This window comes from Lissotriton vulgaris, unplaced genomic scaffold, assembly GCF_964263255.1.
Source record: "Lissotriton vulgaris unplaced genomic scaffold, aLisVul1.2 SCAFFOLD_1444, whole genome shotgun sequence".
Taxonomy (NCBI): domain Eukaryota; kingdom Metazoa; phylum Chordata; class Amphibia; order Caudata; family Salamandridae; genus Lissotriton; species Lissotriton vulgaris.
The window spans coordinates 256,166-275,533 of record NW_028246333.1 but is presented as its reverse complement, the minus strand read 5'-3'; the positions used below and the strand labels follow the sequence as shown (position 1 = coordinate 275,533).

The window sequence follows — 19,368 nt, the reverse complement described above, 5'->3', positions numbered from 1 at the left end:
ATTTCCCAAGATAAAATGTGCGCAAATTCTTTTTACTAGGATGCTTTGTTTTATACAGGACATAGATTAATGATAACACAACCAACATAAATGTGACGGGTGTGCTGGTTTTTAGCCACAGAGACTATCAATCTCTGGATGTTTTTTTGTGACTGCCATCCTCAGGTTGTGCTCCACATCCAGTCTTGAACGGTACTTGGGTCTTTAATCCCGCAAGTGCTGCAAACCCAATCTCACATAAATAAGACGAGCTGAAAGGGAAGAGAGTTTTGATGGCAGTCTCTCTCAAAGCTGAATATTAGGCAGACGTTTTCAGCCAAGACAGGCACTGTAAGGGAGACAGTGTTGTCAAATTTTTCAAGCACTCCCTAGCTCAGAGTTGGTACACAAGAAACAATTCTTCTCTAGAAACCCTTAACAATAGTTTTGGGCAGTATTATAATGGGATAATTGCCCACCAGCCAGTTATGGATCCGAAGAGAAAGGTGAAAGTCCACAGAGAGGGCGCTGAAAGAACACATAATTGAGAATTTCTTAGTGGTACGATAAATTACTTGCCTAAAGCATTGGGGGTTTCAGACACATCATGCTTATGTTTAAAAAAATATATAACTGATAATAAATTAATGATGTTGCCTATTTTCTTCAGAGCAATGTTGTCTGACAGACTTTGTGGTGGCAAGGACATGTTAAGGATTTTGGGTGCCCCTGTTCAGAACGGCTTTGAGATTACATGATTCACTTTCAGCTCTGCCATACCCTCTTTAGCCAGGCTACTAACGGTGCACAGGCGCTATGGTCGAAATTCTAAAAGTGTTTACATCTAATATTCAGAGATAGTGATGTGTGTTTTCACTGTTGTAACAAAGCAGCAGCCCACTAATTTTACAGCGACTAATATCTGGGATATCCTCCAATTTCTCATATGTGAGGACCCTTTTTGATCTAAAATAAACTTTTTTATGGTTGTTGCATGAAACAAAAACATTTCTCTGCAAATAGCGATAGACTCTCTCACATCAATCACATTAAAAAGAAATGAAACAAATCCGTATTTACAAGAATCTGTTTAGGAATTATTCCAGGCCATCAGGGCAAAAACAGAGCTGCCTCTATCAAGGGGCCCCCTGAAAGGCTGGATTGCAATGCATGTAAATTTGTCCTTTTGTAATTTAGGATGAAAACCTTTATGGGGCACGACATGCCCATACTCGTGTACAGAGGCGCATCTAGACCCGAACTTCGCAGGGGGGGCTAACACTTCCTTCCAGGGCTGGCCCTAGTGCTGGTCGCACACAGTGCAACGGTCTGTTTTGGCGCCCCCTCCCTCATTTCCTCCTTCTCCATTAATTTTCTCACTACCACTCACTAACAATGCACCCCATCTCGCTATAGCACCTTTCTGGCCAATATTTCATTTTTTTATAGCGCTACTCATAGTTTACCCACACTCACTTCTTTGATCTGGATGGTACACGTTCTTTGTAGCAGGCACATTAACCCTCTGCGCTGTGTGGCAGGAGTACACATGTGAGTGCAGGGTGAGCCATGCGACAGTGTGAGAGTAAGGTAGGAGGAGCGAGTGCAGGGTGAGTTAGTTGACCATATGAATTTGGGTGCGGATGTAAGTGCAGAGTGGGACAAATGAATATATGGTTAGTGATGGGATTGTTTGAGTGAGATTGCAGATTGAGCAGTCAGGGGGACAGGTGAGTGAAGTGTTCTGTGAGTGCAGGGTGAGTAGTGTGCTTGTGTGACAGCAGGGTGAGGTACAGGGTGAACAGCGGAAGTGCCTTGTGAGTGCAGAGTGATCACTGTGAGTGCAGGGTGAGCGGGTGAATGGTGTGAGTGCATGGTGATCAGTGTGAGGGCAGGGTGAGCGGGTGAATGGTGTGAGTGCATGGTGATCAGTGTGAGGGCAGGGTGAGCGGGTGAATGGTGTGAGTGCATGGTGATCAGTGTGAGTGCTTTGTGATCGCTGTGAGTGCAGGGTGAGCGTTAAAGTGAAGGGCGAGAATGAGAGCGAGTTGTCTGAATGGAGGGTACATTCCCAGACACTTGAAGTAACTCAGCAGGTTATTGACGGCAGCGTAGAGTTTCAGATATGTTAAACTATTGCTATTATGGCATTAACCAGGGATCAGGGTGGAGGAAATAAATGTGCTAATCTTGCAACATACTTCCAGTTTTAGGATTAGGGTTCCCAGCTCATTATTTTGATGTCCCATGCAGTACAAAAAACAGTCTCCTAAAGCTGTATTGTCAGCACTTGTCTGTGCATACTTTGAACAGCAAATATAAATAGAAAACACTTTTATTTGTGTTCTATAGCTGCCTATATGGTCCATGACTGATAATAAAATGGAACAAAGACAGAAAAGTCACATTTCAAATGTATATATACTTATTTATTTATAAGCATGTTTAGTGTCAAGACCAGCAATTTGCAGGCTGTTTAAAAACACATGGCTGGCTGGCATTTTTCTGTTGGTAACTTGAAGCCCTGTGGGCGTTGCGGCACCTGCCTGTGTAAATTTAAAGGAAACTTTGTCTCCTTTCTGCTAAGAGCTAACCCTCCCAGGAGGGGATTAAACTTTTAGAGCTGAAATGCTTCAGCTGCAGTGGGAGGCAGGATGTCTCCTTTGCTAAAACTGAAAGAAAGGAACAGGCAGTTGTTGGACCCGGCCTCGTGGCGTTGTCCTCACTGACCCGTAGTGACCCCTCCTGACCCGTGCACCTCCCCATGGCCCTGATTCACCCGACCATTCCCTCCATGACCACATCCCCGACACTGGGCTTCCCCGTCCTCGCCCTCCATCTTCCTGGTACCCGAGGCCGATGCCCCTGTCCCCGCACCTAAGATGGCCGCCCCGGCCCCAGCCCGACCTCGGCGTGCCATGCCCGGCTGGGGAGGTAGAGCGCTCCCCGTGAGCGAGAGAGGGAGGAGTAGCTCGATCACACCTCCCACCTCCCCTCGAGAGATGAGTTTCAATCGCCCCTCCGGCCTCCCTGAGGGCTGGCTCCAGGCCTGCTGAGTGTCTGGGATCCCCCCCAGACCCAACTTGAAAGGATGAAAGGAGCCGCCGAGGTGGAACCCACAACAACCGGCCCCCAGGGGCTAAGACCTTCGCCTGGGAGGACTCCGGACATCAAAGAGGAGCAGTCCTATATCAAGGGTGGCTCTGGGACGATCAGGCAGTTGTAACCTGGAACTACGAGAGCCCTGCTGACCTAGTCGCGGCTCCTACCCAGCAGAGAAGGACTTCTGCTCTAAACCATCTGAGCCCTGCTGACCTAGTCGCGGCTCCTACCCGGCAGAGAAGGACTTCTGCCCGAATCCATCTGAGCCCTGCAGACGTGGTCGCTGCTCCTAACCAGCAGAGAAGGACTTCTGCTCGAATCCATCTGAGCCCCGCAGACGTGGTCGCGGCTCCTAACCAGCAGAGAAGGACTTCTGCTCAAATCCATCTGAGCCCTGCTGACATCATCGCGGCTCCCTGGCAACCTTGGGAACTCCGGAGCCCTGCGGATTCGATTGCGGCTCCCGAAAGACCATAAGAACTGCCTCATCTTTGCTCGAGCCCTGCTGATTCAATCGTGGCTCAGAGACTATCCTGGTCTGGCTGGACCCAAGAACTACCTGTATCCCCCAGCTCGAGGATTGAGAGCTGTGCGCCGGATACGCACCTGCATCTATCTTGAACACCAAGACTGTCCCGCTACCCTAACCCCTACCGGGACTTTTTGAGCCTGTCCTCGGTTTGTACATAAGAATCTGCGGATCATAAAGATCCATTGGCTTGAAGAGATAAAGAATACGTTCTCTTGAATCCTACAGTGTGGTGTCCCTTTGTCGAGTGGTGCTAGCTCAGCGCGTGCGATCCTAGATTCGAGAACCTCTCCCTGAGGGGTCTCCCGCCAGTGCTCGGCAGTAGTCCTGGGAGAGGTGGGTCACAGGGTGGTCGGGTACATATTCTGGCCCCACCTGGGATCGCCCCTTCCAACAGCAGTCATTTCAGTTTCAGTGGGAGGCAGGATGTCTTTGCTAAAACTGAAAGAAAGAAACAGGCAGTCATTTCAGCTGCAGTGGGAGGCAGGAAGTCTCCTCTGCTATGAAATCGAATGGGAAGGAACAGGACTTTCTGTTTGTTTGCTTTCAGTTTTAGCAGAGGAGACACTGCCTCCCACTGCAGCCCAAGTATTTCAGCTCTACTTAGCAGAGGCACCCCCCACATAACTACCCTTTTAGAGGGTTTGTGTCCGACTGATCCACCACAACCAGCACTGGCAGCTCCAACAGCCAAGGCCACTACAATTCTGAGTCCAGAGAGGGCCAGATGATGCTGGAAGGGCAGCATCTCTGCTATTTTTGGCGAGGGAGGTTCAGGAATCAGGATAGAGGATCCTGATTAGGGTTTAGACGGAGGCAAAAGCGCTCCAGGGGGAGCGGTGGGGGGCAGTTATTTAGGCAACGAAGGAAGAGGTTGCGAGGGGTCTGGTTCAAGGGTTAATGGGGGGGGGGGGGGGGCGGCGGGCGAGGCCGTCCAAAGGAGGGACAGTTTGTGGTTTTAGGAGTGTGCAGTGCAGCAATGGTCAGTTGGGTGCTTTCAACAGAAGTGTTTAGCGCCCCCCCCCCACCCCTCGGTGAAAGATTGCTGGGGTAGCAGGGATTTGGTACTACCTTGTCTCTGACGTCGCAGCACGAAGGGAGAAAGGTGGGAGGGAGGTAAAGCGCGCCAAGGGGAGCGGCGGGGTGGGTGGGAGGGACGGGGCACTAACTTAGGCAGCCAGGCAAGAGGCAGCGTTGGGTTTAGTCACAGGGTGAAAGGAGGGAAGGGGCCGTCCGAGGAAAGGAATTTCTCAGATAAGGAAAGCGGGGAGGCCGGCTATGTCCTATGGGGCGGTCTGGCGAATCGGGTCTGTACGGGGTGGGCGGGGGCTGCTCCACCAGTCATGGCAGGGAGCGCCAAATACATGTGTTTTGGTGGTGTGGGATGCGGGGGCAACAAGAAGAGTTGGCACAGTTGGGCAGGTGTGGCATGCAGCTCCGCAGTGGGGTGCTGGTGGGACCGAGTACCGCGTTTCGGACCATGCACCGGAGAGCATGGAGGATTGTGAGCAGGAACGTGTGCGCCGCCCCCCCCCCCCCTGTGTTTGCTGAGGTTAAATAATGTGACCACTAGTAGTTACGAAGTTCTATTGTGGAATAGTTAATTACCAACTTATGCCTCTCGACTGTGTTAACGATCCCACTCCGCGTATCGGCAGCGAGGGTTTAATCAGCAAAGCTATATTCTGAAACATTGTTTTCTAGAAAGCAGGGATTGGCGCCATTTCTCACAATGGCAGGAGTAATTTGCTCACGGCGGTGCAGAGGCACCAGTCGGCAATATGGGGGAGACACTGGGTAGCGCGCTCGTGGGCACACAAAGGCGGTGGCGTGTACATACAGGCGGCAGCGGGTGGTGATACACACATGCCTTCTGTTACTTGCAAAGTAACGCCCTCCCTAACAGGCTGCCTCCTCCCTTCATCACAGCCTGCCTGTCTTTGCGTCTCTCCTTTTTCCATGGGAGTTTATAAGACAAAGACAAGACCACCACTAACTTGCAATACCACATACCATCGTCCTGCCCTAATAGCCCCATGTTAGACTGAGACCCGGTGGGTTGGCCGAGTACAGGGGGAGAGGCCTCCGGTGAGGGCCCTCTCCGGTAATCGTACAGACAGGTAACTTCCCCCCCCCCCCACAGATGGACACCACACAGAGATGAGTTCGGCACACTTTTATATATATCTTGAGGCAAGGTGATAAGCGATACAGCAGGACCAGATTACGAGGATCCCGTCCATTCTAGTCTCTTTGGGGAAAAAGGGTAGCGGGACAGTCTGAGTACCGGTCCGGTACAGCACAGCAAGAGATGGAGCTCACAATCCTCGAGCTGGAGGGTTCGCAAGGATGGGCCGCGGCAGCGCCAGCAGGCTTCGAAGATGATTCACGATGAAGAGGGCCGCGGCAGCGCCAGCAGGCTTCGAGGATGGTTCACGATGAGGAGGGCCGCGGCAGCGCCAGCAGGCTACGAAGATGGTTCACGATGAAGAGGGCCGCGGCAGCGCCAGCAGGCTTCGAGGATGGTTCACGATGAGGAGGGCCGCGGCAGCGCCAGCAGGCTACAAAGATGGTTCACGATGAGGAGGGCCGCGGCAGCGCCAGCAGGCTACGAAGATGGTTCACGATGAGGAGGGCCGCGGCAGCGCCAGCAGGCTAAGAAGGTGGTTCACAAAGAGGGGCCGCGGCAGCGCCAGCAGGCCTCCAAGGATGATTTTGTCTCGGTGTCTCTCGACTCCAGGATACAACTGCCTTCCTGCTCTGGAGCTGCCCCAGTTATAGGTCTGGCGCCCTTTGATGTCCGGACCCCCGCACTTGGAGGTCGGGAGGTCCGGGATGAGGGAGTCCAGACACCCAGCAGGGGGGTGGAGCCAGCGCCCGGGGAGGCTGGGGGCGATCGACACCTGGCGGAGGGGAGCCATTGACACTCCTTCTCCCATTGACCTGCCAAGTGGTCTCTTCACCCCCTGGGCGGATGGTGGTGCCTCGATGTCGGGGCCTGGCCAGGCCCGAGGTTGAGGTCGATCCGAGGCCACGCGGCCTGGTCGTGTAGTGTCCAAGATGGCGGCTGGGCCGAGGACAGTGGTTCTGGAAGGGGTCCGGGCCAGCCGATACCGGGGTGTTCCGGAGTTGGGGTTCCGTCGGGGACGGGCCGTGGGTTGCCCCGGTGGGTTGCCGGGATAGTTCTTGTCTAGGAAACAGGAGGAGCAGAGGTCCGTGCCCCGCCATGCGGGGAGGGATCGGGCCTTCCATGAGGCCTGTCCAACATGCGTCCCCCCCAGCTGAAGGCAGGGAGAGTCAACCATCCTCTTGGGTACTCTCCTCGCTGAGGCGGACGAAGCGGGACAGGCCGTCTGCGTTGGCGTGGTCTTGGCCGGGGCGGTGCTCCACAGTAAAGTCCATCCCCTGCAGGGAGATGGACCAACGCAACAGCTTTGAGTTTTCTCCCCGCATCTGCATCAGCCATTGTAGGGGTCGGTGATCTGTTTGCACCCGGAAGTGGGTACCGAAGAGATAGGGCCGGAGCTTTTTGAGGGCCCACACCATGGCGAAGGCCTCCCGCTCGATGGTGCTCCAGCGCGGTTCTCGGGCCAGCAGGCGCCGGCTGATGAAGGCCACTGGCTGGTCAACTCCCTCGGTGTTGAGTTGGGAGAGGACTGCCCCAACGCCATGATCTGAGGCGTCCGTCTGGACTATGAACTCCTGGCTGTAGTCGGGGGCCTGGAGTACGGGGGCGGTGCACATGGCGGACTTCAATTTCTCAAAGGCCGCCTGACATTCAGGAGTCCAGTTGACTGTCTTGGGGTTCTTTTTGGATGTGAGTTCTGTGAGGGGCCCCACAATGCTGCCATAGTCTTTCACAAAACGCCGGTAGTACCCGGTGAGCCCCAAGAAGGCTCGGACCTCTGTTTGGGTGACCGTAGGTTCCCAGGCCTGGATGGCAGCGATCTTGAGCTGGAGGGGGGCCACCAGACCGCTTCCCACTTGGTGTCCCAGGTAGGTCACGGACCCTTGGCCAATCTGGCACTTGCTGGCTTTGATGGTGAGCCCGGCCTGCCGGAGGGCGTTCAGGACCTCCCGGAGGTGGTGGAGGTGTTCTGCCCAGTGGCGACTGTACACAGCGATATCGTCCAGATAGGCGGCGCTGAATTCCTCGAGCCCCGCCAGTACCTTGTTCACGAGTCTCTGGAAGGTGGCGGGGGCGTTTTTCATGCCGAAGGGCATCCCCTTGAAGTGGTAGTGGCCATCCGGGGTAGAGAAGGCGGATCGATCTGCCAATAGCCCGCTGTCAAGTCGAAGATGCTCAGGTAGCGGGCGGCCCCCATACGGTCAATCAGCTCATCTGCCCGGGGAATGGGATGAGCGTCGGTCCTGGTGACTGCGTTCAGACCCCTATAGTCCACACAGAACCTGAGCTCGGGGGCGACGCCCAGGGCGGCGGCCTTGGGGACCAGAACGACCGGGCTGGCCCAGGGGCTGTCGGAAGGCTCGATCACTCCCAGAGCCAGTATTTTGGAGACTTCCGTCTGGATGCAGGTGCGCACTCGATCCGGTACTCAGTACGCCCTGTGTCGGATAGGGGGGCTATCCCCGGTATCCACGTCGTGAAGGCACCAGGGGGTGACCCCGGGGATGAGGGAAAACAGGTCGGCAAACTGGAGCAGAAGGTCTTGACAGTCTTGACGTTGCTCTGGGGACAAGGCATCGGAGAGGTTGACCCCTTCCACGGAGCCGTCCTTCTCGAGCGTTTTCAGCAGGTCCAGAAGGGGCTCAGAGTCTTCTTCAGTCCCACTGTCAGTAGCCATCAGGAGGCTAAGTTCCGTATGCACAAAGTGGGGCTTGAGTCTATTGGCGTGGAGGACCCGTAGGGGGTTCCGAGGTGACTCCATGTCGATCAGGTAGGTGACTGGTCCCTTGCGCTCTACTACTTTGAAGGGTCCCATCCATTTGTCCTGGAGAGCGCAAGGTTCAACCGGGGACATCACCCAGACCTGTTGTCCTGGTTCGAACTCGATGGATGAGGCATGCTGATCATACCATCGCTTCATGTCCTCTTGGCTGGCTTCAAGGTTGGCCTTGGCAAGTTCCCTAAATCGCCGGGTCTGGTTACGGAGAGTTAAAAGGTACTTGTATACATCCGGGGGAGTCTTCTGAGGGGCCACCTCCCACCCTTCTTTGACCAGGCTGAGGGGGCCCCGGACGGGGTGTCCATACAATAATTCAAACGGACTGAAGCCCAGGGATTTCTGGGGGACTTCCCTGTAAGCGAACAGGAGGCACGGGAGCAGCACGTCCCATTGGCGACGTAGGGGTTCCTCCAAGCCCATGATCATCCCCTTGAGGGTGCGGTTAAACCGCTCTACCAGTCCGTTTCCTTGCGGGTGATAGGGGGTCGTGAATTTGTAGGTGACCCCGCACTGTTGCCATAGGGACTTCATGTACTTGGAGATAAAGTTTGTGCCCCTGTCACGGACGACTTCCCGGGGGAAGCCCACCCGCGAGAAGATCCCCATCAGGGCTCGGCCCACCACTGGGGCCGTCACGGTCCGAAGAGGAATGGCCTCGGGATAGCGGGTGGCGTGGTCCACCAGGACTAGGATGAACCGGTGACCTTGGGCTCTCCGGGGCTCCAGGGGCCCCACAATGTCTATTCCTACCCGCTCAAACGGGGTGGTGACGATGGGAAAAGGTTGCAGGGGAACTTTGAGTTTTCGGCCGCTCTTCCCGCTGGCCTGGCAGGTGGGGCAGGCTCGGCAGTGATTGGCAACATCGTTCCGCATCTTCGGCCAGTAGAAGTGGGTCACCAGGCGGCTGTATGTTTTGTCTTGTCCCAGGTGCCCGGCAAGAGGCACATCGTGGGCCAGGTTCAAGAGGAAGTCTCTGAAGCGGAGGGGGACCACCAGCACCCGGCTGGCTCCCAGCTCGGCAATCTTTTGCTCGCTGTAGAGCAGTTCGTTGTCCCAATAAATCCAGTGGGCCCCTGAGGTATCTCCGGCGCGCTGGGTTAGGGCTTGCTGTCGGAGTCCCTCGAGGGAGGGACACGTTCTTTGCTCCTGTCTGAATTGTTCTTGAGTAGGGACACCCTCTTGACGCCACTGGGCTAGCTCTGGGAGGTCCCGGGGCCGATCACGTTCTTCCTCACTGGACTCCGGGGGACCGGGCTCCGGGGTCGTTTCTTCGGTGACGATCGGCGGCGGGGGTTCTGGCCACTCCTGTTCTTCGGTGCTGGAGATGGCGCGGGCGGCCATGGACCGGGTCGTTACGCAGACCCATTCAGGGAGGCCCAGCATCCCCAGGTGCTCCCTTCGCTCAACGGCGGACCAGGGGGAACTTTCGAGGTCGTTCCCCAGGAGGCAGTCTACTGGAGCATCGTCGCGGACAGTCACTTTTAGTATGCCGGACACCCCTCCCCACTCGAAGGGGACGCAGGCCATCTGGCACAGGCTTTCGGAGTAGTCGGCCGACCGCACTGGACAAAGTACATTTGGTAAGATCTGGTCAGGGGTCACCAGATGGCAGCGGACTGCGGTCACGCTGCCCCCTGTGTCACGGAGGGCTTCAGCCCGGTGTCCATTAATGGTGACCCACTGGCTGTACTTCTGCGTGTTGGCGGGGAGGGGTGCCCGCGGAACCATGTCCCTTTCCCCTAGACAGACCAGGGACATGGCGGCGGGTTCCCACTCAGGCTGGTACGGCTCGTACTCTTCGGTGTCTTCTTGGGCCGGTTCTTCCCATAGGGCGGCGGCAGCGACCTGGCGGGGCATGGGACTCTGGTTTCTCGGGCAGTTGGGGTCATTGGCGTAGTGCCCGGGTCGTTGGCATCGGTGGCAGGTAACGTTGGCGCGGAATCCTGGTCGCGTTGGAGGGCTCCCTCTCCCGGCCGGGGGCGGGGTGTTGTTGGTGGTGGCCGCCGGGACGGTGTCTCTGCCCCGACCCTGGCCTCCTCCTCCCCCCCGGGGGCGGTGGGGCCCTTGGGAGGCCCTGTTCTGTTCGCTGGGCCAGCTTCGAGGAACTCGTGTGCTCTCCCATCGGTCTGCTTCGAGGGCGAGTTTCCGAGGTTCAGTCAGTTTACTGTCAAGGAGGTGCTGCCTGAGTTCGACGAAGCAATTATTGAAGAGGTGCTCCCACACAATAAGGTCGAATAACTGCTCATAGGTGGTCACCTGGCTGCCCTTGATCCATCCCTCGAAGGCTCGGCTAAAGAAGTTCACGTACTCCACCCAAGTTGTACCCGGGATTCCTTTGCAGTCTCGAAACCTCTGGCGGTACATCTCGGGCGTCAGCCCATACCGAGCGAGGAGGGCGGCCTTCATGTGGTTGTAGGATGTCATCTGATGGTCGGGCAGTTGCAGCAGTTCGCCCTTCGTTGACGAACCTCCCCCATAACCCGGCTCCCCAGTCGCTCCGTGGGATTCTGTGGGAGGTCATGGCTACTTCGTAGGCTTTAAACCACTGCTGGATATCATCGTTCCGGTAATATTCCCTGACGACATTCTTGGGGATGTGGACCTTGGGGTCTGTAGGAGCAGGAGGGGTCTGGTGCCCGGAGACTCCAAGGTCTTTGTTCTGCCTCCGAATTTCTAGTTCCTTCAAGTTGCGCTCATGCTCGTAGGCTAGTCTTTTCTCTTCCAGCTCCCTCTGACTCTTTTTTTCTTCTCGCTCCTCTCGGAGCCGTAAGTGTTCCAGTGTTATTTTTTGTTCTGCCAATTTGAGTTCTCCATCTAAGCGAAGTCGAGCCAGTTCCAATTCGTGGAGCCTGCTCTTTTCTCGTTCTCGGGCCTCCTCGGACGAGAGGCCCGGTCTTCTTTCTTCTGTGGGAGCGGTACTTGCTTCGGTATTCTCAAGGCTTTGATTTTGGGGTAAGGGTGTTTCCGTCTCCACCCAAGATTCTAAGGCGTGTTTGAGGTCATCTTTCGTGCTCAGTCCTGTGGTAGCAATGCCTAGTTCTATACAGAATTGTTTCAGTTCCTTGTGGCTGTATTCGTCTAGCTTCTCCATCAGGAATTTTTCGGTTGTTCCACTCTCTTTTGTCGTCATGGTGGCTGTGTGTCGTGGGGTGAGTTACTCTCTGTACGATTATGCGTCGGCTCGGATCGCGCCGCTGGCCACCAATGTTAGACGGAGACCCGGAGGGTCGGCGGAGTACAGGGGGAGAGGCCTCCAGTGAGGGCCCTCTCCGGTAATCGTACAGACAGGTAACTTCCCCCCCCACAGATGGACACCACACAGAGATGAGTTCGGCACACTTTTATATATATCTTGAGGCAAGGTGATAAGCGATACAGCAGGACCAGGATACGAGGATCCCGTCAATTCTAGTCTCTTTGGGGAAAAAGGGTAGCGGGACAGTCTGAGTACCGGTCCGGTACAGCACAGCAAGAGATGGAGCTCACAATCCTCGAGCTGGAGGGTTCGCAAGGATGGGCCGCGGCAGCGCCAGCAGGCTTCGAAGATGATTCACGATGAAGAGGGCCGCGGCAGCGCCAGCAGGCTTCGAGGATGGTTCACGATGAGGAGGGCCGCGGCAGCGCCAGCAGGCTACGAAGATGGTTCACGATGAGGAGGGCCGCGGCAGCACCAGCAGGCTACGAAGATGGTTCACGATGAGGAGGGCAGCGGCAGCGCCAGCAGGCTACGAAGGTGGTTCACAAAGAGGGGCCGCGGCAGCGCCAGCAGGCCTCCAAGGATGAGTTCGTCTCGGTGTCTCTCGACTCCAGGATACAACTGCCTTCCTGCTCTGGAGCTGCCCCAGTTATAGGTCTGGCACCCTTTGATGTCCGGACCCTCGCACTTGGAGGTCGGGAGGTCCGGGATGAGGGAGTCCAGACACCCAGCAGGGGGGTGGAGCCAGCGCCCGGGGAGGCTGGGGGCGATCGACACCTGGCGGAGGGGAGCCATTGACACTCCTTCTGCCATTGACCTGCCAAGTGGTCTCTTCACCCCCTGGGCGGATGCTGGTGCCTCGATGTCGGGGCCTGGCCCGGCCCGAGGTTGAGGTCGATCCGAGGCCAAGCGGCCTGGTCGTGTAGTGTCCAAGATGGCGGCTGGGCCGAGGACAGTGGTTCTGGAAGGGGTCCGGGCCAGCCGATACCGGGGTGTTCCGGAGTTGGGGTTCCGTCGGGGACAGGCCGTGGGTTGCCCCGGTGGGTTGCCGGGATAGTTCTTGTCTAGGAAGCAGGAGGAGCAGAGGTCCGTGCCCCGCCATGCGGGGAGGGATCGGGCCATCCATGAGGCCTGTCCAACACCCCATATAACACCTTCATTTCCTAAAATGTGAGGGACAGTGACAGTACAGCAGCGAAAACTAGATAAAAAGGATAACGCCAGCTGCGTGGCTTAAATTACGTGCACAAAAATCGGTGCTTACCTTAGTGTGCCACCCCATTTGTAGTTTGCTGTTTCTGTCATTGCATTGAGATATATGATACAAGAAGTAGCAGCATACTGACAATAAGTCTGGTCTTTAGGCTTTGTCAATGGTTGTTATTTGCATAAGATAACTAAGCAGCAACTATGGCTTGGGCTAAATTATGCGGCAAAAAAACGGCAAATTATGCTGTATAATGCAGCACATTTGGGTGCAGGGGAAACTAAAGAGGCGCAAACTGCCGCAGGATAGTGGGAACACCAGTCACACAACTACAGGTGAAATGTAAAGGGATAAGGGGATAAAGGCACTGGGAAATAATATTGCTCACAGGCTAGGGCAATCAAATAACGTTCACGGGTAACAACGTATGATTGTGGTAAATATTTATTTTCAACAAGCCTTGCCGTCGTCGTCGGGCGGCAGAGGGTGGGGGGCAGGTTGTGCGGGAGGATGGGTGGAAGGGCATTGCCACTCCAACACGGACATTGACACGCTCCAGCTAACGTGACACGTTGCCCTTCCTCGTTCTCCCTTGGACCCGCCGATGCTCCTTGCTATATTTGGGTATTAAACTGGTACTAACGAAGTGCAACTGATACCTAAACAGCATACTAAGATTAAAATTTACGAAATATAAAGTAAGACTACTACAAAATGTGCCGCATTGTGTAGCATCATTTTCTTTTCTTGCTGCATAATTTACTCGCCCATGTTGCATATCCCTCCCCCTCCAACCCTCTGTTACCGGAGCTCGTTAATAAAAAATTCTTATTTGAAATGGGTGAAGACTTGCGACGCCTCGAGACAGTAAAGGCCCAACAAAGGTAAAATCTTAGTGTGGAGTGCCCCCCTTCCCCCGAAGATGGTGTTGTGCCCCCCCGGGGCGCGCCCCACAGATTGAAGAACTCTGCACTAGATTGACAAATAAACATCTAATAAGCACGCACATGAAAGTGAAAGAAAATGGCAGTGTAGCCATGCGAGCCAGAGGAAAAATCTGAGATTTGCTGCGGTTGAGCCGCAGCCCAGAAACCTTACCAAACTGCTCCAAGTGCTGCAGGAACCTAGTCAGGACCTCCCGGGGAGATGCCACATAGAAGAGAGCATTGTCCGCATACAAGGAGATCACATGGGTTGTGTCTCTCACCCTGATACCCCACTGGCTCATCTCCTCCCGCCACAAATTCCACTCCTCTGAGCGGGCCTTACCCCCCGCACTCACGCACATGGCTCTGTTTAGAGTGTTTTAACCTAGCGGCAGAAATGGGCCCCGAACCCCGCGGTCGAAGGACCTCAAGCAGGTAACCCCAGTCGATTGTGTTGAATGCTTTTACTAGGTCTATTAACACAAGAGCGAGCTCAGCGTCCCAGTGTTTCACTTTCTGCATAATGTGGGTTAGCCGTCGCATTTTCAAGTCAGTGCGGCGTCCAGGTATGAAGCCGCATTGGTCCTCATGTATAACGTGTGGCATATGCTTGGCAAGGCGAGTGGCAAGGAGTTCGCATAGTATTTTAGTATGTGTATTGATCATGGTAAGCGAACGATAAGAGGCAGGGTTTCAGCTGTCGCCACTCGGTTTTAGTATCATGCAGATTTCACCTTGCCTCATGAGAGGGGGAAGAGTACACGATCGAAGGCCTCCGTGTACACCTGCAGCAGGGCCTGTGTCACAGTGGCAAATATATGCGGTAAAATTCGGGTGGGAACTGAGACCGAGTAATGCTCCTTGTATTTCCTCAATGGTCAGCTGTGCTTCGAGCTCCTCCAAAGCCTACACGGGTAGGCGCGTCTGGTTCAAGGCCCGTAAGTACGGGACTTCACGATCCTCTCTTACTGCCGGGGCCGCAGCATGTACTGTCTGTAGGTGTCGTTGGAGGACCTAAAGGATTGCAGACCTAGTGTATGCTACCTCACCCGTTGGTGTATAGAGAGCAATAATTGGCGCTGGGGTCTGCTCTCTGCGGAGGATCCTTGCCAAAAGCCGTACTGACCTGTCCCCCTCGAGGCTGACGGAGTGTGTACTTGTCTAATATGCCATTTCTGCATGCACCTATATACCACTCTCGGACCCTGGCAGTTAGGTCAGCCTGGTCCGAGGCCTGTGCCTCCTCGAATTTCGATTCCTCTCCCTCGAGGTCTCGCTCCAATTGCCTGCGGCCTCCGCATGTCCGCCCCATTTAGGCCCCTCGTACCACAGCTTTTAGTACCTCCCATTCTATGGCTCTAGTGATTTTTGCCCCTTCCCAGGTCATTGTCATATAGTCAGTCAGGACATGAGATATGTGCTCCTTTCCAACCTGGTCTTCTAGAATATCCAACTGCTTTTGCCACGTCCTAGGAAGGTGGGCAGGGGGACCCCAACGGGCCACTCAGCGAATTGGAGAGTGATCAGAGAGGAAACTAGTCAAGTGGGTCACTTCAGCATTTAGGCCAGCCTGGGTCTCGGAGACTAAAACCCGTCCAGTCTACTGTGCGTGCCATGGGTGGAAGAGTGGCAGGTGTACAGCCTCTGAGTCGGGTGTCTGTCTCTCCATATGTCTCATATTGCTAGGTTTCCAATCACCTCTCGGAGCCTCTGTCATTCGTGGCTTGGTGCCTTGTCGAGGGGGGGGTGCCTGTCCAGATCAGGGTCTAGTACACAATTAAAGTCCCCCACCCAGAGGAGCGGGTGTCTAGGTCTGTGATTAGTACGTCTTATATGGACTGGTTCAATTCCAGGATCATCCATATTCGGTGCCTAGATATTAAGGGTAACCATATCTTGCCCGTCCAGTTTTGCCCTGAGTAGGATGTATCTGCTGTTTATAACCGCTTCCATATACTGTAAGACGAATGATGTGCCCGGGGCCACTTGGATTCCACTTGCATAGTGTATGTAGAGTAGGATGAGTGAAAGATCTGGCCCCTCCATATTTTCGCTACCTTATTGGCTCCCGCACCATCTAGGTGGGTTTCTTGTAGGCAAACCACTGAGACGTGGTGCCTCTGGAGGAACAAGAGCATTCTATAGCGGTTTTATACATGTGCCCAGGCCCCTTTACATTCCAGCTAACAAATGTAATTTTCATTGTCCCAGTGATACTTCACTCGCCTGTTTCCTGGCCACTGCATGTGCCTCTCATACTCAACATATACTGCATGCAGTAACTTACAACAAACCAACAGGCACAAGCATCAAGGCAAGCTTTTGTGAGTCCTTAATTGCGATTATTAAGGAATTGCAATTAAGGACTCTCAAAAGCCTATGAATGTAGAAATCGCTATTAAAATGGCGATTCCTAAACATTCCTTTTTTGCAACTCCGGAGTCTCAAAAAATGGGCCCTTCCCAGTGTAATCACCTTCTGCTTGGCAGGGTAAAGTAAACATGTCCTGCAGGTGCATGGAGCAGAGATTTTGATCCACTCCCAAGAAGGTTTTTCTTTGCTCCTGAACCAGCCTGGTGTAATCCGGATATATGGCAATTTTATAATTTTCATAGCACCGGTTCGGTGTTTCTCTTGTGGCCCGTAGGATAAAGGGCCAGATGCGTCAAGCATTTTTTGCCTTAGCAAACGGACGATTCGCAGAATCGGTTGTTTGCAACTGCAAGAAAATGCTTTTCTGGTGCAGCAAACCAGATTTTACGATTCCGTAACCTGCTCCCGAATCGCAAAATGGGTGTGCAGTTTGCTATTAGGAAGGGGTTTGTTTAGGGCGTCCCTTCCTAATACTGAATCGCATCTGTATGCATGAATGTGTCTAGGGTTGTCTTTGATGAATCCTGTTCAACTAGTCTTCCTTTCCCAGAAGGGTCTGTGACCAGTACCTCTGCTTTAGACTACAGAGGGAGAATGCGGAAAGTAAATTGTAGAGGTTGGAAAGTTAAGAAGTGACACTGCTGAGTACATGCAGTTGTAGACCTGGGAGTGGGCAAAACTACTTTGATGAAAACTGATTGTGAGCTGATGGCTGTTGAGTAATGTAAATGTAATGTAAATAGGTACTTAAAAAGCGCGTGGCTACTCCACAGTGTCCCGGCGCTGAAGGACCACTAGGCAGGCAACAGAGCCAAAGACCGAGAAACTATTGCTGAATCAGCCAGGTTTTTGCTGAAAGTAAGCAAATCCTGGACCTGCCTAAGGAACAGTGGCAGACAATTCCATAAGCGGCGGGCAGCACTTGAAAGGAGCGACCGCCCACGCGGAAGCGGGCAAACTTGGGGATGGACATCAAAGACCGCACTGAGGACCTTGGGGCTCTATACGGCACAGAGTGCTGGACCCTCTTCCTACTATTTACGGGTCCAGTATCATTGAGGGCCCTGAAAGCCAGAACCAGAGCTTTAAACTGAATCCTCTTCTGGACCGGCAACCAGTGCAGGGCCTTCAGATGGATGGACACACGTGCTCTGGGTCCCATCATGAGAATTGCTCTGGCTGCAGCGTTCTAAACCACCTGCAGGCGATTAAGTACTCCGGTAAACCCAGGTACAAGATGTTGATGAAATCCAGCCTAGATACAATTAAGGCTTGGACTACCGTCTTCCTATACTTGACCGGCAGCAGGGGTAGAACGTTTTTTAACATCTGTAGCATGCCAAAACAGGTGCCGGTGACTGTTTGGATCTGCACCTTCATGGATAAATTGGACTCTAACTTGACCCCTATATTCTTCACAATGCTCACTGAAGCTGTGGGAGGGACATATCCTGAGGCCACCACTGGTGCCGCGCTTCACATGGCGGTCAACCACGAAGATAATCTCAGATTTTTCTGAGTTACACTTTAATTGGTTCCGCCTTAGCCAGGAGAAGACTTCCATCAGACAGGTGTTAATTTTGCCGCCTCTGAAATCGGCGCCTTTATCACAAGTGAACAGCAGTTGAGTATCATCTGCATATGATACTATTTTAGCCCCATGTACCTCAGCTAAAAGTGCGAGGGGGGGCATATGGATATTGAAAAGGGACGGGCTCAGAATAGATCCCTGCGGGACCCCAACCTTCATGGGAGCCGCATGAAGCAGGGGACCAAATTGTTTGCTGACGGTCTCCCAGAAAAGAAGCGAACCATTTGAATACCGTGCCCCCGACCCCGCACTCCCAGAGACCCTGCAGGAGCCGATCGTGGGGCACGGTATCAAAGACTGCGTAAAGGTCTATTAATATCCGCACTGCATTCCCCCTTTGTCAAGTGTCTCTTTGATGGTTTCTCAGACTTCGAATAGGGCTGTTTCTGTACTGAGATTGGTTTTGAATCCAGACTGACTATCATGGAGTACATGGGTAGTTTCCACATATTCTGACAAGACTAGATTCATGTATTTTCCCAAGACTTTGGAGAAGAACGGCAGTAGCGATATCGGCCTATAGTTAGAGGCTACCCCTGGATCTGCCGAAGATTTCTTCAGTAGGGGAAGAATTTTAGCATCTTTCCTGCTGTCTGGTACCCGCCCTTTTGCAGAGAGGTATTCAGAATCAGATTGACTGCTAGATTGATGATCTCAGCAATTGAAGACAGTATTGTAGCTGGGCCAGTGTATTGTGTTGTGGCCGATGGAGGGATGCCTTTACTATGTTACATGTTGGGCAGCGGGTTTTGTCCAACTTTGCTTGTGACTGCTGCTCCCATTGGTCCATATTGAAGAAACGTCAGATGAAATCCACACTTTTCTTGCAAAAAGAGTTTCCCTTTGTGCTTGTTGATTGCTGTTTGAGTGTTGTCCTGTTCTTGATGACAGCACTGTCTGTTCTTGATGTGCAACCTGACGGCTGTCTCTCCTTTCTGTACAGGAGCAGATGGACTCCACCGAGAAGCTGCTGGAACCTTTTGTTCCCTTCTTAATTCCAGTAAGTTCAGACTACGGTTTTACTTATATGTTTGAATGAGGAGATGTAGCTACTTCTAGTGCAAGGGTGTCCAGCATTGGTCCACAAGGAACAGTACTTTGCCTTATACTTTCTTAGAAACATGAAAATAGAACCTAAAGGCAGCCCATTTCCAGTTGAAAGTTTGGCACAGCTCGTTAATTTTGTGTAACAGTGGTGGATCCTGTAATTCACGCTCTCTGTATAGTGCATATCCTTGTTAATAGTTGCTGTGCCAGATAGTTTTTCTGGCGGCCATATATCAATTGATGTGCCTTTGGTCATCTTCAAACAATACTGTATATGATTTCACCTCAGAATCCACTAAAGTATGTTCAGGTATTGATTCTGGTCTGTGTTCCTTCTCTTCATGCATTTCTCATGTGCTGGAGATTTTATGGGGTGTTCTATTTTTTCAGTCCTACTTGACCCGTCGCTTTGTATTGACATGTCCAAGCATAGCCCTTTACTCTTGATTTCTGTAGCGATGGTGGCCAAGGAAATCTGTTTCTGAGAAGCCTCAGCTTCTTTTATGTTGTT

The 19,368-nt window shown here is 53.4% G+C and overlaps 1 protein-coding gene across 2 annotated transcripts in view; it reads left to right on the top strand.

The window, feature by feature from the left end:
- LOC147665980 (serine/threonine-protein kinase Nek4-like) overlaps positions 1-19,368 on the top strand; it is a 275,537-nt gene that overhangs the window by 144,860 nt on the left and 111,309 nt on the right. For both annotated transcript variants that reach the window (XM_086949353.1, XM_086949354.1), the window contains exon 8: positions 18,754-18,810. In XM_086949353.1, coding sequence (XP_086805479.1) covers positions 18,754-18,810 — 57 coding nt within the window. The remainder of the gene's footprint in view (positions 1-18,753; positions 18,811-19,368) is intronic.